The sequence below is a fragment of the Phasianus colchicus genome, chromosome Z (genome assembly GCF_987193195.1).
Source record: "Phasianus colchicus chromosome Z, bPhaCol1.hap1.1, whole genome shotgun sequence".
NCBI classification, from domain to species: Eukaryota; Metazoa; Chordata; class Aves; order Galliformes; family Phasianidae; genus Phasianus; species Phasianus colchicus.
In genome coordinates this window covers 50,009,065-50,027,023 of record NC_143476.1, presented here as the reverse complement: position 1 = coordinate 50,027,023, position 17,959 = coordinate 50,009,065, and the positions used below count along the sequence as shown (strand labels likewise).

The window sequence follows — 17,959 nt, the reverse complement described above, 5'->3', positions numbered from 1 at the left end:
GTAACTAGTCATTTAACTTCCTTGTTTTTTTTTAATCTTAAATACTAGTGTCTCTGCTGCAGATTAAGTTCTTCCTTCTATGTATCATTTTGTTAAAATACACTAATAAATGCACTGTTAACTTACTTAATAATATCTGTATTGCTCTTTTTACCTCTTAGCCTAACTATTCTATCTTCCAAGGAAATGGGCTTCTCTGTAATATTTTGTTGAATGTTTACTTATCTGTTGAAAGATTCTAAGAAGGATGTTTAATTAACAATTCACAAATTTAAATACTTAAACTGTAAAAGTCTGGACTGGAATGGTATGGATTTTTTATTTTCCTAAATTTTTAATTATATGTGACTTGAGAGTTTGAAATACCATGTGCAAGATTTCATTTGATTAGTGACTTACCTTTAAACACCTTTAAACAATAGATGCTTTGAAATTTATTCTTTCTCTATCTGAAGAAGCCCCATAGCAGCAGCATTAAACTGTCTGGATAAAGCTGCTGATTGTCTTCATTTAAGAGAGCTGAGAAACCTAGTGTTGAATGTAATTGTAACAAAAGTTACAAGTTTCAAATAAAAATTATTAATGATTAATTAATTGCAGTATCTTTCTTGAGTGTAACTGTGTATCTTGAGAGTTTTGGAATAACCATAATCTTTGATGATCTTTTTCTTCTGATGTATCAGATGGGGTTCAAGAAGTGGCATATATGCACTCAAATCAGAATGTGGTTGGATCAAGCAAGGCTGAGAATCACTTGAGCCGGTGGGCAATGCGAGACGTATTTGAGTTGAAGCAGTTTTCTCAGCTCCCTGCTAATATAGCAGTCTGTAGTGCCAAGGTAAAGATAAATGTTTGGGAAATGTTTTCATTCTATTTGTATCCTCATTTTTCATCATAAAAAGTCTAACAAACTTGTTTCTCTGTTAATGGCCACCATGAATGCTCAGTGTCACTGGGCTTGGAGTAGGAGGCTCAAATAATGGTCCAATAAATTACCTTTGTGGGTTTTTTTGTTTTGTTTTGTTTTTCACATTAGTCAGCTCTGAAAGAGTTGGGAATTGTGCAGCATAGTACCCTCTGTGTGATTTTTGTGAGAGTAATGGTAAGAGTAAAAACTGAGTATTTGTAATCAGATTCTGTACTATCTTGGTGTGATTTGAAACTTAAAAATCCTCAGTTTTAGCTGGACCTAGTAAACAAAAATTCCACGTTCCATGGCACATCTGGGAATCTCTGTGGCACAGAAAGTCAAACATAAGTCAGATTGAAGCTTTTCTTTTTCTTTTTTTTAAGCTGGAAACATGGTTGCTATAATGTCTTAAATTAATGGTAATTATAGTCTGTCCTTAATGTCTGAAACATAAAACAAGTTCAGTGAGAGTACTCTCTTGCAGCAAAATACATATTTTGTAGTTTTCATTGGTCACACATTTTGTTTAATTACATGTGGAATACATAAAGTCTGGAATAAATTCAGGTATAGTTTGTATGGTTTTGTTCTTATTATATAATAACTTTAATCTACTCTAATTGTTTGGACACTTCACTGTTACTTGCCTTGTGATAAATATTTGCAGTATTCTGGGCTGATTCACAAGTTAAACCACAGACATAGAATGAGTAATTGATGGATATGCAGTTCAGTCTTTACAAACATTCTGACAATCACTATAGAAATGACAGACTTTGTCATTTGAGTGTTGAACATCTGCAGTGGCAGAGTGTTGAACATCTGCAGTTTCTTCCAGTGTTGCCGATGTACGGTAATTAGTTGAGCCATTAGCAGGGATTTTTACACTGGGAAGATCAGACCAGACCAGCCAATAAAAACGAAGCCTCTTCAATTCTAGTACATTTGCATTAGAATGTACTTTCTTAACAGAAAAGTAGGTAAAAAATAGTCAGGAATACTGTGGAAAGATGCTTACTTAATGACAGTGGCTGGCAACATAAATAAAATTCAATAAATTAATACTTTTAAGGGACTACTTTGTGCAAGTGTCTGTTGATCCATATATCTCCAGAACTATTTTGTGGGAGTTCAGTTGTGTTGTTTGTGTAACTTACATTCTATCACCTAAAGTTTGTATGACTTACAAGTACATTGCAAATTAATTTATTTTGATTAATTTGTCATTCAGTTTAAGGCATTTTGGAAGCAACAGTAACAGCAATTCTCTTGGAGACCAAATTAGGCAAGAAAAAAACCCATCAGTAATTATGGAAATGTCTGCCTCTATTTCATTTGCTTTTCTCACTTTGATATAGAAGCATTACTCTAGAAATATTCCCTAAATCACTGCCTTTTCTTAAATGTGAATCTTGGAATTCCTTGTTCTCTGCTTTGAGAAAGAGCCATTACGGACTCATAGGAATCTTTGAAAAACTATCTACGTAGAAAGGTACTGCTAATATTTTTCTTTCTTCATTATTTTCATTTCAGAAGTTGTTCTCTGAAAAACATTCCTCTGGGAGAAACATCAATGTTTTTGTTTCAGCCATCATCATTTTTCACTTGTTTCTCATCAGTTTAAGGCAGAACACATCTGAGCAACTAATAGTTTTGTCCTTTAAAGAGTGCTGATTTCAAGTAGAATTTTTTTAAAAAATTAAACTTTACAGATTAAAATGTTACTACATGGAATTTAAAACAATTACGCTTTATTTTTAATATTACATCACTATCTTAGAGAAATAATTATATTATAAAACCCTGGAATATTAACTGTTACCTGATAGTTCTTAAAAAAAATTTTGTGAGCTGAAATTTCTTACTGATTTTGCTTTCTAGCATCATTATTCTAACAATATGTCTAAAATGGTTGTGTAGCCATTATTGTTGACTTTGAATTACCACATTCTTAAATAATTTTTTTAGTATATTGAAGTTCTATTTGATAGCATAGGAGTGATGCTTTAATAATATTTATTTGATTTTAAGTATATATAATCAAACTGATTTGTAAATAGGAGTGGTCACAAAAGGATATTTTCATTTCATGGACAGGCCTCTTTTGGACAACAGTATAATATCCTGTGTGCTGTGCAGGTCGTTTATGCCAGTTTTGTCTTCCTGCTTTGTGCTGCAGTCTGTTTGTAATGAGATGCACCTGCCTTTAAATACATTTTTTTTCATGTAGTGATCTCTGGGAAAGAGACGCTAAAAACCAATGAAATATTCCATTGATGTGGACGTGTTTTATGTTTGGAAATACTGTTTTTCCTGCAAATCTTGAAAACTGAGCAAAACATTTGTTTCTGCTTACATATGAATCTAGAATGACAGGAGTAATAAGTGACATAATAACAAATAATAAGAAAAAATAGTGATAAGCAACTAAGACAACCTTATTTGAGAGTATTGACATTTTGTTGAATTCTCGGTGTTGAACGAGCAGTTGCATTTTGGCTTCATTAAATTCCTATGATGTTCTACATTTTAGCCACTGAAACTAAAGAACTCAAACAAAATTGTGGAAATTAGGTGAATAACAGAAAAACTAAGATGCTGGAAAGCAAAATTTAAAAAAAGCAATCTTTTTTTTTTTTTTTCTACCAGCAGTAGATAAGTGGATTCATTAGTTTGTTATCACTGAAGCATGAAAACTAATGTAGTAACTTAAGTTACCTACAAATTGCAGTAAATTACTAAGACAGAAAAAGATGAAAAATAGTAGTAATGATAATTATGTGATGTACAACACAAGTGCTCACCAGCCACTAACTAATGCCTAAGCCAGACCCTGAGAATCAGCACCACCTCTCTACTTACTGCAGTTTTCTAGTTCTACATGATGTCATATGGTTTAGAATATCCTTTTGACCTGTTTAGGTCAGCTGTTCTTGTTCCATCCCATTTCCTGGTAGTCAGCGTTGTTTTTCTCCTGAAGCCAAAACATAGCAGATGAAGAAAATCAGCTCTGTTCAATCTGAAACCAGGACAGTCTTTTGTAAAACTTTGGACTCCTCTTTCTGCGGAGGTATTAGTGCAGACATACTCTCAATTTCTGCTTGTTTTCAAATGAATTGTGTAAACTGATCAGTTAAAATGTTCACTTTTATAATATGGTATCCTCATCTATGATCACTGAAAATTCAGTTAGGTAACAGCAATCAGATATAAAGTCTGCCATTGGAAAGTAAAACGTGATGAGAGCTCATAAGGTCTCAGCTGTGAAAGATAAGAAAAAGTGTGAAAATAGTAAACGTAATAATATCGAGTATGCATGAATTAGACAGGAAATATCCATATATTGGATGACTTGTCAAAGGCAGTGCTGTCAATTTTCGGAATTCAAGAAGAGTAACTATTTGAAGATAGTTTGTATATGACAATTGTAGCAGCCAGCGAATGTGGCAGTGCCTTTTAATCACGTGCTCTTGAATAAACTGTTGTATTTTTTGAAATATCTTCTCTTTACCACCAAATTCTGTGGGAATTCATAGGAATGGAATAAGTTTCTGTAGCTGAAGATGAAATGCAGTGGCATTTTCAAAGAAGAGAGGGACTGTTGTCTTGTTATAAAAGGAGTTATAAATACACAATTGTAGTAGTGACTACAGTTAATGTTAAGCAGGTAAAGCCTTACTTTTCTAGAATAATTTGATTGGTACTTAAAGACTATCAGTTATGTTTTTTTAGATAAACATGATATTAACATAGTTTTCTGTCTTTAAGGAATAGTTAGAATTATGAGTTCTTCATTAAAATATTGTTACTGTGAATCATACCTACTATCGCATGTCTGAAAATTGACCAAATTCTGTCTGTTGGCCACAACTGGCCAATAGATGTGGATTTTGAGAGGAAGAGGCGGAAGAGTGGAACTTGCTGTTATATGATAATCTCCCCTAAGCAGCTGGTGTTTCTCATAACTCTGTTCATGTGGAAGGTGCTGGAGCATCACTGAACAGACACCTGGTTTGACAGAGATGTTAAAGAGCCTCAGTACTCAAAACAAAACCAGGGATTTTTGTTCTGTGAAGACATGGCTGATAGCTGAAAAAATTTTGGAGGAACAGATTATCCCGTATTAGAATATAACAGTGGATTTAAAGTAATTTCTACTTGATCTATCCTCTGTAGTTCTCAAAATACATTGGACATTTCAGAACTTAAGTGTCTGTGACCAGTCAGATGTATCTCTTAGGTTGCAGTTTGTAGTCCTAAACTGAGGACAGAAATGAAAGTCAGCTGCCTGGTACCATCCAGCACAGTGTATCACATCAGTGGTCTGAGCATCTGAAAGTAGAAAATGCCTGTAGTTTAATGTGACAGATAGTGAATATTACTGAAACGTAGTCTTTGTTCCTTCCTTATTCATTTGACATGAAGACACAGAAGACATTTAATCTGCTATTTCACAGAAGATTATTTGTAGTAAGTGATCTTCTGTAGAAGTGTAAGGATGAAAGTTATATTAGATATACTAGAGTAAGTAACCTGGTTTTCCCCCATTTTCTGTGTAGCTTTAGGCTGATTGAATGACATTCAGTCATATTTGTTCTGCATTTTAGTTTCAGTTCAAATATGTTTATAAGTCTGTGCAAATAGACTTGGCTAGAAACTCTCATCAAATGAGTGGGAGAGTTTTGTTTGTCACTTCATCTATTAAGAAAATACTTGGTGTTCTAATAGCTATCTTGTATAACTACAAGGTACTGAATGAAGATATTGGAAACAGAAACTTGTAAAATAAAAAATGTAAATGAAACCTGTTGACCAGACTTCATGTTCTTTTAAAGCCACAATATAATTTTTAGAGTAGATGTAAAGTTATTTTAATCTTCAAAAAAAAAAAAAAAAAACAATAGCAACAGATAGGCCTGAAAAGTCATTCATGTGATTTCTTAATAATTCTTCTGACATTATTAATATTGTGGATGAAAATGAAAGTTTTATCATCTTCTAGAAGTTCTTAATAATATATTAGGTATTTCTAGAGTATTTTTTTCCAAGTGTGTTCCAGGCTATAAAACTGCATGCAGCATAGGAGCTTGTTACCTGTTTTTTTAGGTAACTTACACTGTTTTCTGAAAAGCTTTTTCTTGCATACATTAAGAAGTAGAAGCTTCTGAGAACCAAGATTAAATATCTTCTCATAATGTTTCTCATCTATGCAGAATTAAATGACTGCATTCCTTAATTTCCTATAGTTTTTTTGTGTTAATTGACAAAAACAAACTGTGTGAAATATTTTACAGAGGTACAGAAGTCTGAAGTAGACTTCCTTTAATTCCTGTAAAACTGAACTTATGAATTATTTCTTCAGTAAGAATCTGGCAGACATGGAGGGCATTGGAGTATGGGGAAGATTTTACAGAAGGCTTGGTCATTTTATTAAAAAATCAAAAATATGAACTGGGCATACTGAATAGTTTGAAAAATTAATTGTATCCTGCATTAGAGCTAACTTGCACTTCCTAATGTGTGAAAAACTGTTAGTCAGATAGAACTTTTACTGTACCTGTTGAATATGTGGAGTCTTTTATTTTAGTCAAATGCATATTTTCAATTTAAGTTTACTTAGTTTTTACTGAAAAGAAATGTACAAAGACAGCCATTCAATTGAGGATTAATCTCTATGGCAACAGAAATGTGGTGACTGGAAAGGGGGAGGATGTATTCTCCCCTCTGTTTCCTGCCAGCTGTCATATTCAACCTCTGTGGCATGAATTCAGGCCAAAATATAGACTGTGACTAGCTCTAAGAAACTATATCTGTATTTTTGTAAATTGGTACAAGAGTCTCACTATAAAAAAAAGACTTAATCCTCTGAGTTGGATGACAGACGTTTGGCAGTCTTGCCGGTGTTTGACAGAGATGCTTTGTAGCAAAACCTGGATTAATGGTAAACCCTTCTTTATGTTATTGCAGTGGTGTAAATGAGAGAACTAAGCATGCTGTCAGACTAAGAAAAAACATGCTCTTTGTATTTCCAGTGCAGATTTAAGTGTTGTTGAGAATGCTGTAAATACAAAAGTTTTGTATTTACAAAATGTGTTATTAAGAAGTCCTCTTTATCATATCGGTATTATACTGACATTTTGTAGATTATTTAAATGAAGACTTTGCATCAGTTATAGTAATTCTGATTGCAGTTTGTTTGTACAGCTTTCAGATTCAACACGTTTAGATAATGGTTTACAATAAGCAGGCTTTTAGGAGATAACATTCCCTTATCCTTGCTCTTCTGGATAGGGAAGTCTTTTCAGCTTTAAAATAATTTTTCCCAAATGTCTGACCTATAATGCTGCTTTATTGACATTACTGTTTCAGTTTACAATGGAATTAACTATTTCAGTATGGTTTTCAGTAGGTAATTTTAAATAGGATGAATTCATATGTGATTTTCTGTGAAGTATGTTGTTGCATTATCTGTGTGGTGACTGCCTCACTTCTTGATTTGGTGCTGTTTAATCAAGGAGTGGGAGTACAAAGGAAATCCATACTTCTGCTGGAATAAATGGTTGCCTTAGCTTTGAATTCTGAGACAGGCTGACTATCTCTTTTCGTCTCAACAGTAACAAGTACGTTAATTTATGGTAAGGTGTTCAGTGCAAAATAAGGTGATAGGGTTTATAGATGTTTATTCTGTTCACAAGTCAATAAATTAAATGAAACTGCTCCAGTGAGAAATTTTTGCAATTAAATGATTGGAGAAGAAACAGTGTGACTCAGTAGTTAAAGCGGAACAAAGAGAAAACAATCCATCCTCAACTGATGTAGTAGTCTATTTTCCACTAGCAAGCAAAATACAGAATTCACTGAGTCCTTACTCTACATTTAGATGAATAAAAAAGCTGACCATGACAAGCAAGGGAAACTTACTACATATTACTCCAATAAATTCATCAGCACGTATAGCTTAACACTTATATTTCTATACTCTGGTAATATAAAAGAGTATTCCCTGCTATGTGTGTTAGCAGAATATTTTGGAGAAGTAGTTGGAAATGATAAAGCTAATGTTTTGGATATTATTTCAGTGATTATTCTGCTTATGTCTTTGTCAAGGAATTCACAGCCAGCATCCTGAGTGGTTTTGTTTAGTTTGTAAAGTTTGTTCAGTTTGTAAAATATAATTGTCCTAGAATATTTTAGAATTTCAAGGTAGCTTTTCATTGATTTTGACTGAGGACCTCATTTTTAGATAAGCTACATGACATTTTTAAAGACACTATTATACTTTGTTTTCCTTGATAGGTAAAATAGTTTAGGAATAAATTCTTGTCTGATATGGGTATGTGTAGAAGAGAAAAGATGAGACCAAGGTTGAACAGTCAGGTAACAAGCATTTCAGAGTATTTATGTATGAAATGACCTGACAAGTGTAGAAAATGTCAACAAAATAAAAACAATGTCTAAAAACAGCATATGTTCAAGAACAGCTTGTAGAAAGGTCATAATAATAGTAGATTATATTATCCAGAACACTCCCAGGAAAAAGCACAGAAATGTATAAGGAAAAAAAAAATAGCTGAAATAATACAGAGTTATAACTAGTATAGACAATGTCATTGAAATGGAGTGAATGAATCACTTGGTCAGAGTAATGATAATTGCCCTAGTGATACTCACTGGAACAGAATGTATCTGAAAAGTCTTCTGTTTTCCCAGGTTTTGAGGATAGTGGAAAAATACAAAGTAGACTATGGCGTACAGTTTTATTAGTTGTTGCAAGCTGAGTTGCTTTCAAGGACAATTATACTGAATTCAGTGTTTTCATACTTTTTGTGTAAATCAGGTAACTGCAACACAACTTAAGTTTTGAGAAGGCCTTTCTTGTTTGTTTTAGAAATGAAAGCAAACAATGAAAATGTGCAATGGATGCTATCCTGACATCTGGCAGTGGTGATGTCATGTGCGGAGAAAAGACAGTAAAACTGCTTCCGTTGTGTGTCACATGGAAACTGCTGCTGAAAATTGGTATCTGCCAAGATACTACCCTAAAATAATACTTGAGTGAGGCAGTGAAAAAGAGGAAGATACTGAGATATCACAGAATTGTTTAAGGTAGATGGGACCTTTAAAGGTCATTTAGTCCGACTCCCATGCAGTGAACAGGGACATGCACAGCTAGATCAGGTTGTTCAGAGCTTGGTCCAGCTTGATCTTGAATGTCTCCAAGGACAGGGCATCCACTGTGTCTCTGGACAACCTGTTCCAGAGCCTCACTGCACTTATTAAAAAGAAAAAAAAATAACAATTCTTATATCCAATCTAAATCTCCCTTATAATTTGAAACTATTTCCCTTTATCCTGTCACAACAGACTGCTAAAGTCTGTCCCCTTCTTTCTGATAGTCCACCTTTAAATAACGAATATTCTTTCATAAGGGATAGAAGTCCCAAGGTTTTCTGAGTACTTTTATAACTATGTATTTTCTGCACATTTACATAATGATCAGTTTTCTTTCCTGTTGCATTATGTGGAAGCATCTTTAGAACTAGAGCAGTAAATGAAGAGGGGTTAAGTTAAGAAAGTAAGTGTAAGATGGAAAGACACGTCTGTGCTTTTTCATATTATTTTCCCAAGTTTACAATAATGTTTCATGATTTCATTTTACTGTACTTCCTTTAACTGTTATTTTTCCCATTTCCAGAGATATTTACTTTAGTATGACATCTTTTTCATGTAATTTTTTGAATCCAAAAGCCATTACTTCTGCAAAATAACACGCATCTTTGGCCCTTTGTATGTCTTATATTTGTAAATAATGTGCATAAATAAATTGTCTATTTCTCCTGAACTGCACATGGAGATGTTCTTGAGGAATTGCTAAGTTTTCTAGAAAGTAGTCAAATTATCTAGAAGTAATAATACAATAATTCTTGTAAATTATGTCTTTTTATATGGAAAGAATTTGTTTTCCCCTTCCAATAACTCAGAAAGGAGAAAATGTGAAGAATATATATAAAGTAATATATAAAGGTTGCAGGTATTTCAATATATATGCACATAATTATTGGACTTTGGATAGATTATGTAGTCAGGTTTAAGGAAAACATCCACTTCGAGCAGTGGAAATTTCGGAGTGTGCACTGCAAATACATAGTCTTTCTTCAGTATTCAATAAAGATAAACTGCTTTCGTTTCTGTTACCAATCCCCTTTTTTTAGTACCTTAAACACATATGGTATGGTATTTAGATTCCTTTAGGTTTATATCACATATATTATAGAGGGCTAATCAGAAGATGTGCAATGCAGTACATGAAAAACACATTATTAGTATACAGTATGTTTGTGTTTGATGACATAAAGTTTGGCAAGAATTATGTTGGGCTTCTATACTGTGGTTTTAGTTGTCATTTGGAATAGCTTGTCCATAGTTGCGTATTTGAAATTTTTAAACATACTTACATTTTAAAGTGAGAGAAAAATGTATTATTACTCATTTAGGTACTAGTGGAACCTTTATTCCAGGAGCAAAAATTTCTCTTGCTATTTCTACAATCTGAGTTTTTTCGTTGTTCTTCCTTTCTTTGTGTTACAGTGGTTAACATTTTCTGTAGTTACTTGTATTGATTTGGAGGGGGGAAAAGAAGTTCTTATCTATTGTACACTTTTTGTTAAATAACTATTTATTTCCATTTCTGATATATGATATGAACCAATTATCATTGTCTTTCATGGTTTCCAGTAATGACCTGAAAACACAGTCTTCTGATTTTACGTCAGTAGCATGGTCTTCCAAGAAGTTTAATAACACTTGTAGTAAATTAATTAATGTACAGTACTATAAGTTGAGCAATGGTAAGGCACACTTCTAAAGCACAGAATGCTTCCTTTAGAAAGGATTTCTGTTTCTTTTATTTGATTCTTCTGGTCTTTTTAATTAATAAAGGCCTCTTATTCAAAAGTATGAATACATTGTTAAATGTATTACATTAGTGAGTGATGTAAGAACAACTGTCCAAGGTTCCTACCTGAGTCCACTTCCATTAATTTCAGTCTTGGCAAAATTGCTTACGGTGTATGACATATGTGACAGTACAGGTGCTCAAGACTAGGGCTTGTGAATCTGAATCCTATGTTGATAGAATTTCAACTAAGAGCTTTGATATAATGGAATGCACAGTGGTTTGATGGTAGAGAAAGAACTGTTGGTAGAGAAAAGCTATTTTAAGGTAGTTTTCATCATAAAACAGGTTGCACTGAAAGGGAAACAGGAAAAAAAGTGCCTTCTGAGTGGGAAGAATCAGTGCAGAGTTAACAAGTAACACATGATGTCAAATTCAAAAGAAATAGAGATAGTGCTGTATTGGAAGTTTCCATGTTTTTAACAGCATTGCTAGGAGAAGGAAAAAAATATTTCATCTAGAGGCACAGAAACTTGTACTTAGAGCCTTAATCATGTATCATTCAGAGTAACAAACTTCAGATTGGACTTTCAAGATAGAATTGAGACATCTCAGTGACCTGTTTAAAAATAAAAAAAAAATCAGTGGTTGGGGCTGTATTTAAATCTTCAAAAACATTTTCAAGTTCAGTGGAGTCATTTGTATTTCAGCCTGCGTGCTATTTAAGTAACTGGCTTTTGTTTTAGAGAGCTGTGATAAGATTTTCAAAAAATAAAGTAAAAATAAAGGAGGCATTAGCATTAGTTATTGCAGCTCTTGTTAATTTGTAACTTGTATAAGGTAATTTGTTCCTACTAGCCTTCTCTACCTTCATGAAAAATCTCTGAGCAGCTAATTTGGGTAGAAGAAAATAAAGTGTGTGTATACAATGTATTTTGCTGTTGTTTTCTCAGGTTTAGAAGTGCTGTTCACTCTACTTAAGTTTTGTACTTCCAGAATTGAATATGTTATTTGTAATTAGCAAGATGCTTGACAGTATTTTTGATTCTTTAGAAGACTAATTTTATGACTAATATTGTGTTAATAAAACATGTCTTTTTTTTCCTCAAAGAGCTTTTTAATTTCTGCATTTGAACGTATGTATAAACTGAAGTAATGCTGCCTTATATACTTTGGTCTTGTTTAATAAGAGGCAGATGAATGTACTTCTTGGGGGGTTTAAAATACTTTTAAGGCAGGCATTGACATGGTTAGGGTTGTATTCTACAATAAAGTGATACAATCCTGATTTCTTGAAAGAGTGACAAGTACACTAGATCTTGTTACACTGAAGTCTGAATGCTTAAAATACTTTTTATAAAAAAATTCCATCAAAATATATTTATTTTAAGTTTTTAAAACTTACATTTCTTTGTTCAATGTTATCCATGCATATAATTTTTTTTTTTTTTTAAGTAAATAGTTTATATAGTGTGCAAAATTACAAGGTAACTATAGAATGTATGCTGTAGATGATATCTGCTATTTCAGTGTTAATTTTGTTGCTATTATCAGAGCATCACTGGAAGATCAACAGTTTTGTTTTGTTTTTTTTTTATCTTAATGGGAGACTTAGTTTCAATTTTGTTCACTATAATTTAATATTGCAATTAGATTGTGATGTTTGCAGTTGCTATGTAGCTTAAATAGAGAGAATTTATGCCTGTAGGTCCCTTAGTTTTAAAGTCTTTCTCTATGCTAGTTTGAGGTTATTTGCCAAAGTAATGGATTGAGAACAGCTGTGAGACCCTAAAGCAGAAGAACATTTTGAACAGCCCATGGAATTAAAAGAAGTGGATGTGAGTCAAATAGAGACACATTGCAAAGAAACACTGTACATCCAAAACCAAGTTCCGAACTGCAAGGGACAAGATGTGAAGTTTTCATCTTTTGGACAGTCACTGTAGGGGGACACAGGATATTGCTAAGCAGTTCTTTTTTTGTTTTGTTTTTTCTTGACTTATTATTGGAGAAAAAAAGTCTGTTTTGCCCCACTATCAAATGCATTATATAACTTTCATATTCCTTTCGGGGAGCGGAGAAATGGTTACAAGGATTTAGGAGTTTCTGAATTGACTGTCAGTATGATGGATCAATATGTAACAGAGACTTCTTGAATTCTTTTGAGGGCCATTGGTAGTTTTGTAGTTATAGCTTTTCTTTGTTAGATTACTACAATAAGTTATGATTATATACTGTGCACAAATTTTGAAACACACATTAGTAAGCCGAAAGTGGTGAATCTAAATAATCCTAGATTTTGCTAAATAAATCCAGGACGATACTGTGTATCTACTTGGAGTGCAGTTTACAGACAAATACTTCTTTTCTATCTTAGAATAGTATTTGGAGCTTCTGAGATTAAGTATTTTTGTAACACTTGTTAATGGTTTAGAGAACTTAATAACGGATTAATAACGGATTTGGGAAAAAAAAACAAAAAAAAAGCACTATCTCAAGGAAGCAGGGAGCTTTCAGTAGATCTCTGAATCCCAGTCTTAGTGCACAAACTGTAAAGACAGTGAAGACAGAGCTGTCATAACATCAGACACAGCTGTTTTGAAAATTTGCATTTCTTATTTTGCTAGAAAGCTAAAGAAAAGCCAGATGAAGAGATAGCTGGAAAGAACATTATGAAGACAGAGCATGGAATTATGGTGAACAGTAACCGACATAACCTGTACATTTTGCATCCAGTGATCCAAAGAAACACTAAACTGCACAGAGTGGGTTCAGTCACCTTCTTGGTTGGAAAGACACCCAAAGAAATCCGCAGGTGAGACTCCTTTGATGAGAAGAAAGTAAAATTCTGAGCTTGAAAAATTAATGTTCTTTGTGTTTCTACCTGCCCCAGGGAATTCTGATGTTTTTGGGGTTTTTTGTGGCAAGAGCCGTACTAACAGGAAACTTCCACTCTAACATTACAGAAAGAAACATAATTGATTAACAAAATGAATTTAACGCACAGGTCAGTTTAATTTGTTGATTTGATCTGTCACATGTTACATTGCTGTGCAGGTATCATCACCACAGTATTCATGACATATGCACCATGCAATATAACGAACTAATGCTTAAACTGTATAGAAGCAACAAATTTTTATAGTGGCAGTCTCTGACAGCTTACTGGTTTTGTCTAGATTTCATCACTTTCATTAAAAGACTGTAAAAAGATTAAACATTTTATATATTTATATATATATATATTTATTTTTTTTTAACATGAAGCTTAATGGGTTTTTATTCTTTTTTTAATAAGTTAATAAGATTTAATAATATCCCTTGGAAAATTAAGAGTTTTTCTATCTCCTCACTTTTCCTTTTTTCCCAGGTGATTGCTATTAATAAAACTGATGCTTAATTTCCATTGGTACATAGATAGAAATTCAATAACAATAACCAGGTGATATGTGGAAAAAAGAAAGGAATAAACTTGTTAATTAGGCTAATCTATAGAACTGAGATGTATATATTTTTAAATTGTCTTTTAGACAAGAAAATTACCTTATGATAGTTGGTATTCAGACAATATTGTTCAACTTCATTCCTATTAGCCAACTGATCATAGCTACCCAAACCATTACTGATAGAGTGTCAGACTTATTGATGTCCTGAAAATTTTAAACAGGTAAGAGGTAGGTATAGAAGAACTCTTTCTGCTAAAAATATTCAGAATTGTAATCATTGTTATCAGTAATTTATTGAGATACAATTTTCAAAAGCAATGAAAAGATTAAGGAATTTATTAGAACATGCTAAGTCAAGTCTAGCTTTAAACACATTCTGGCTTAAATGTTAAGTGAGTCAGATGTTAGTACCTGGCTTGCTGCTAGACTTTGTAATACTTTTAAATCCTCTGTATAATGAATTAAGATGACAGGATTCCTCAGCTTGGTCTGCTATAGTAATAAGATTGTTTGGGAAACTTCATACAGAGGTTGTGCATAAAGAAGGTAGTGGGAGCCAGTCACTAAAGCAGCATTTGGGACTAAGGATTACATCTCATTGTCATCAGCCTAGTGGAGCCCTCTTACAGGAAAGGCAACATTTCATATACTGTCTCTGACAAGGAGGCATAAACCTACACCTCCAGCCTTCCAGCTAAGTAGCTTGACTGCAGACTATGGCTAAATTTGATTAGAGTGATATTTAGTTAGACATTGGCTTCTTAGCACAAGCCAGGTACTCATAGCTAACTAGAAAGAGTGGCAGGGACAGTCTCTACCTCCTCTGATGGTATTCACCAAGCTCTTATTTAGCAAGTTTTTTTTAAGGAGTTCGAACTATTCTGCCCTCTTCCCCTCCCCCCCAGAATTCTACTGTTTCTCTATCTAAATCCTTTCGGCAGATAAACACCTTCTGAATTCTGGCCCTTTGGCACGTAATCTTACCTCGCTGAAAGTTGATGTGTCTTTAGAACATAAGATCAGAAAATCACTTGAGATCTTGGGTTTCAGAATTAGTTCTTCTAAAGTCATTATTCTTTCTTCACTAAAAAAACAAATATGGCTCCTAATAAGGAAGTTACTTTCAATGATTACTTTTTGGGGTATGTGAAATAGAACAGTGTAATGAATTGTTTAAAAGCTTCTTTTTTCCTAATTTATGTCAGAATAAAGCATTTTTCCCTTCTGATTAATTACAGGAGACAATTTGAGGAAATTGCATCCCACTTTAAAATGGGATCAGTGGAAGAACTTGCAGAACATATTGCAAAAGCTACATCAGAATCACGGCAGAAGTTGCTGAGGGAATTTTACATTTCAAAGCATCCAGAAATTGAGTCTTTGTTTCCAGTGGAAGTACCAGCACAAGTTGCACATGACTATGAAGAAGGAGATGCGGCTGCAAGAAAATCAAGGAAAAGAAAATGTGTTGTTAATTCCGGAAAATGTAAGTCTGGACCTTCGTCAGCTAAAGAATTTCTTCCGAGTGGAACTACAGAACTGCTGAACCAGCAAAGCTGTGAAGTAGAGCAACTTTGCAATGACTCATGCTTGCAAGATACTATGTGTGTTGATGTGAAATATAGACAATCACCCACTGTTGCAACTGAACATACTGAGAGGAGTAACAATCAGGCATTCAAGGATTTTATAACATCTGGTTCATTAAACAGTAAATCAGAAATAATTGAGGTGCTGTCTGTAAAAAGCTGTGAAGGACAGCAGGACCCAGAAGTAGCAGAGCTGCCAAGAAAAAGATCCCTGTCTCTGTCAGAAAACAGGGAGAGAAGAGCTAAGGCTGACAAAGAGTCTTTCCTTGACTTACTTGGAGATACCTCTATTCTCAATGTTCTCTTCAGAAATAGTGGGAAAAAAACTACAGAATCACCACAGAGAATCCCTTCAGGACAAATAGAAAAATCAAAGGAGAGACCAAAAGATTTCTGGGACATGCTGAATGAGCAGAATGAGGAGAGCCTCAGAAAGCTCACAGACATGACAGTTATAGAGGAGCTATGTGAAAGAGCACCTCATCCACCGCTGACAGAAAAGAGAGAGGTGTGTGAAAATTCTCTTTGGAAAAAAAATGAAAACTTTTTATGGAGAAAATACAGTTCAGATGATTCAGATGAACCGTCTTCAGCTACATCTTTTAACGTAGTAAAATGATAGTTTTCGACATGAGTTGTGCTAGAATTATTTTATTAGTTAAATGAACATTATAATATATACAACTTCAGCAATATGCAGTGAAACATGATACCTCCATAAATTAGAAGGCAAAGTGATGAATTCCTATTTATGATGACCTCAATTTACATTTTACATTTCCTGTACTGTGTATTATTACTAAACTATGACAAACTAAATTGAGATAAAATTATTTTTAAATGTTTTGAGTGCACTTGCTTTATTGAATGATGATAATCCTAGATCGTATTATTCCTGCTGATGTTCCTCGGTTGGTACTAGTACTGAGCGGTTTCCCCCCTTCACTCACATTTCCTGCCTTTACACATCCTGTCAGAATCTATGTTAACATGATTTTGATCAGTTTGACTATAAAGCTGTGAAGCTCCTAATTTTTTTTTGTGCTGTATGGCAGTGAGTTCTTCATCTTAGTTAATGTGGAGGATGACCAATTTTTGCTTGTTACCTGTGTCTCTTGGTGTGAAATCTCCAGCATATTAAATGATGGCACATGTTAAATTTCATCTGTCATTACGCTTCCTCTATTTTATTGATTTATATAGACTATTGTTATGCCTTTGTTGGAAGGTGTGGTCTGGATGTATTTTAGTGTTAATAATTTTTATATGCAATTACAAATGTTTCCATTTTTAAATGTGTGTTTTCTAGTGAATTTCAAGAACAACTTAGTGCCATTCAGTAATTCATACTCATTGTTGTCTCTATTTCATATACCTGACTATTCAGTATGAGAATAAATGGGTGGGACAAAAATGAAAAGCAAATACGATTTATTCTTGAAAACTGTAATTTCTTGCTCGGCACAAATGAATCATGTTTCCTTTTGTGAGCATTGCATACTGGAAAAAATTTAAATTGTAAATAAAATAATTTGTTTAAATATAATGTCTGATTGCATGTGCAGTTAAAATCAGATTGCATCAAAGACTGAGCCTTTATTTTATTTTAACTCAAGCTTGTGCTCTTAAAAGCATAATGAATTAACCTTTTGAGGAAGTTAATCTGTTGAGCTCATTTTGTTGTTGACACTAAATACTACTCTAAAAGTGTACTTCAGCTTCCATTCAGCATCTGCCAGTAGTCAAAAGTTTTGTCAGTAATGTTATGTGTAAAACAATTATGTAATTGTAATTCTTGCTGTGTGTAAGAGACTATTTCTGCACTTTTACTCAGAGCTCGCTGTTGGATGACATGATGGAAAAGTTCAGTCAAGTCTTGACAAGTCCAAGGAATCTTCTGTCTGAACTCTTGTAGGCCAGGTATCCCTGGAGAGATAAGCAACCTTCAGCAGCTGCTACATGGCCAGAGAGCAGCCTTTTGTGGGCAAATCCAGAGGACCTGCATGCCCACAGGTGCTGCCTGTGACTCTTAGGTTACTAAGTGCCCAGGAATGCCTCGCTGATGGAGAAAGAGGATAAAAAAAGGCACGTACCAAATATCAGATCCTTTGTGGTGTGA

The 17,959-nt window shown here is 33.7% G+C and overlaps 1 protein-coding gene across 2 annotated transcripts in view; it reads left to right on the top strand.

Moving 5' to 3' along the window:
• ERCC6L2 (ERCC excision repair 6 like 2) overlaps nt 1-17,432 on the top strand; it is a 49,509-nt gene extending 32,077 nt beyond the window's left edge. The window contains exons 16-18 of one of the 2 annotated variants that reach the window (XM_090132468.1): nt 684-838; nt 13,433-13,620; nt 15,490-17,432. In XM_090132468.1, the coding sequence (XP_089988594.1) occupies nt 684-838; nt 13,433-13,620; nt 15,490-16,459 (1,313 nt within the window). In that variant the 3' untranslated portion in view covers nt 16,460-17,432. The remainder of the gene's footprint in view (nt 1-683; nt 839-13,432; nt 13,621-15,489) is intronic. The other variant, XM_031608203.2, reaches the window with a different exon arrangement.
• Nucleotides 17,433-17,959: the final 527 nt, after the last annotated feature.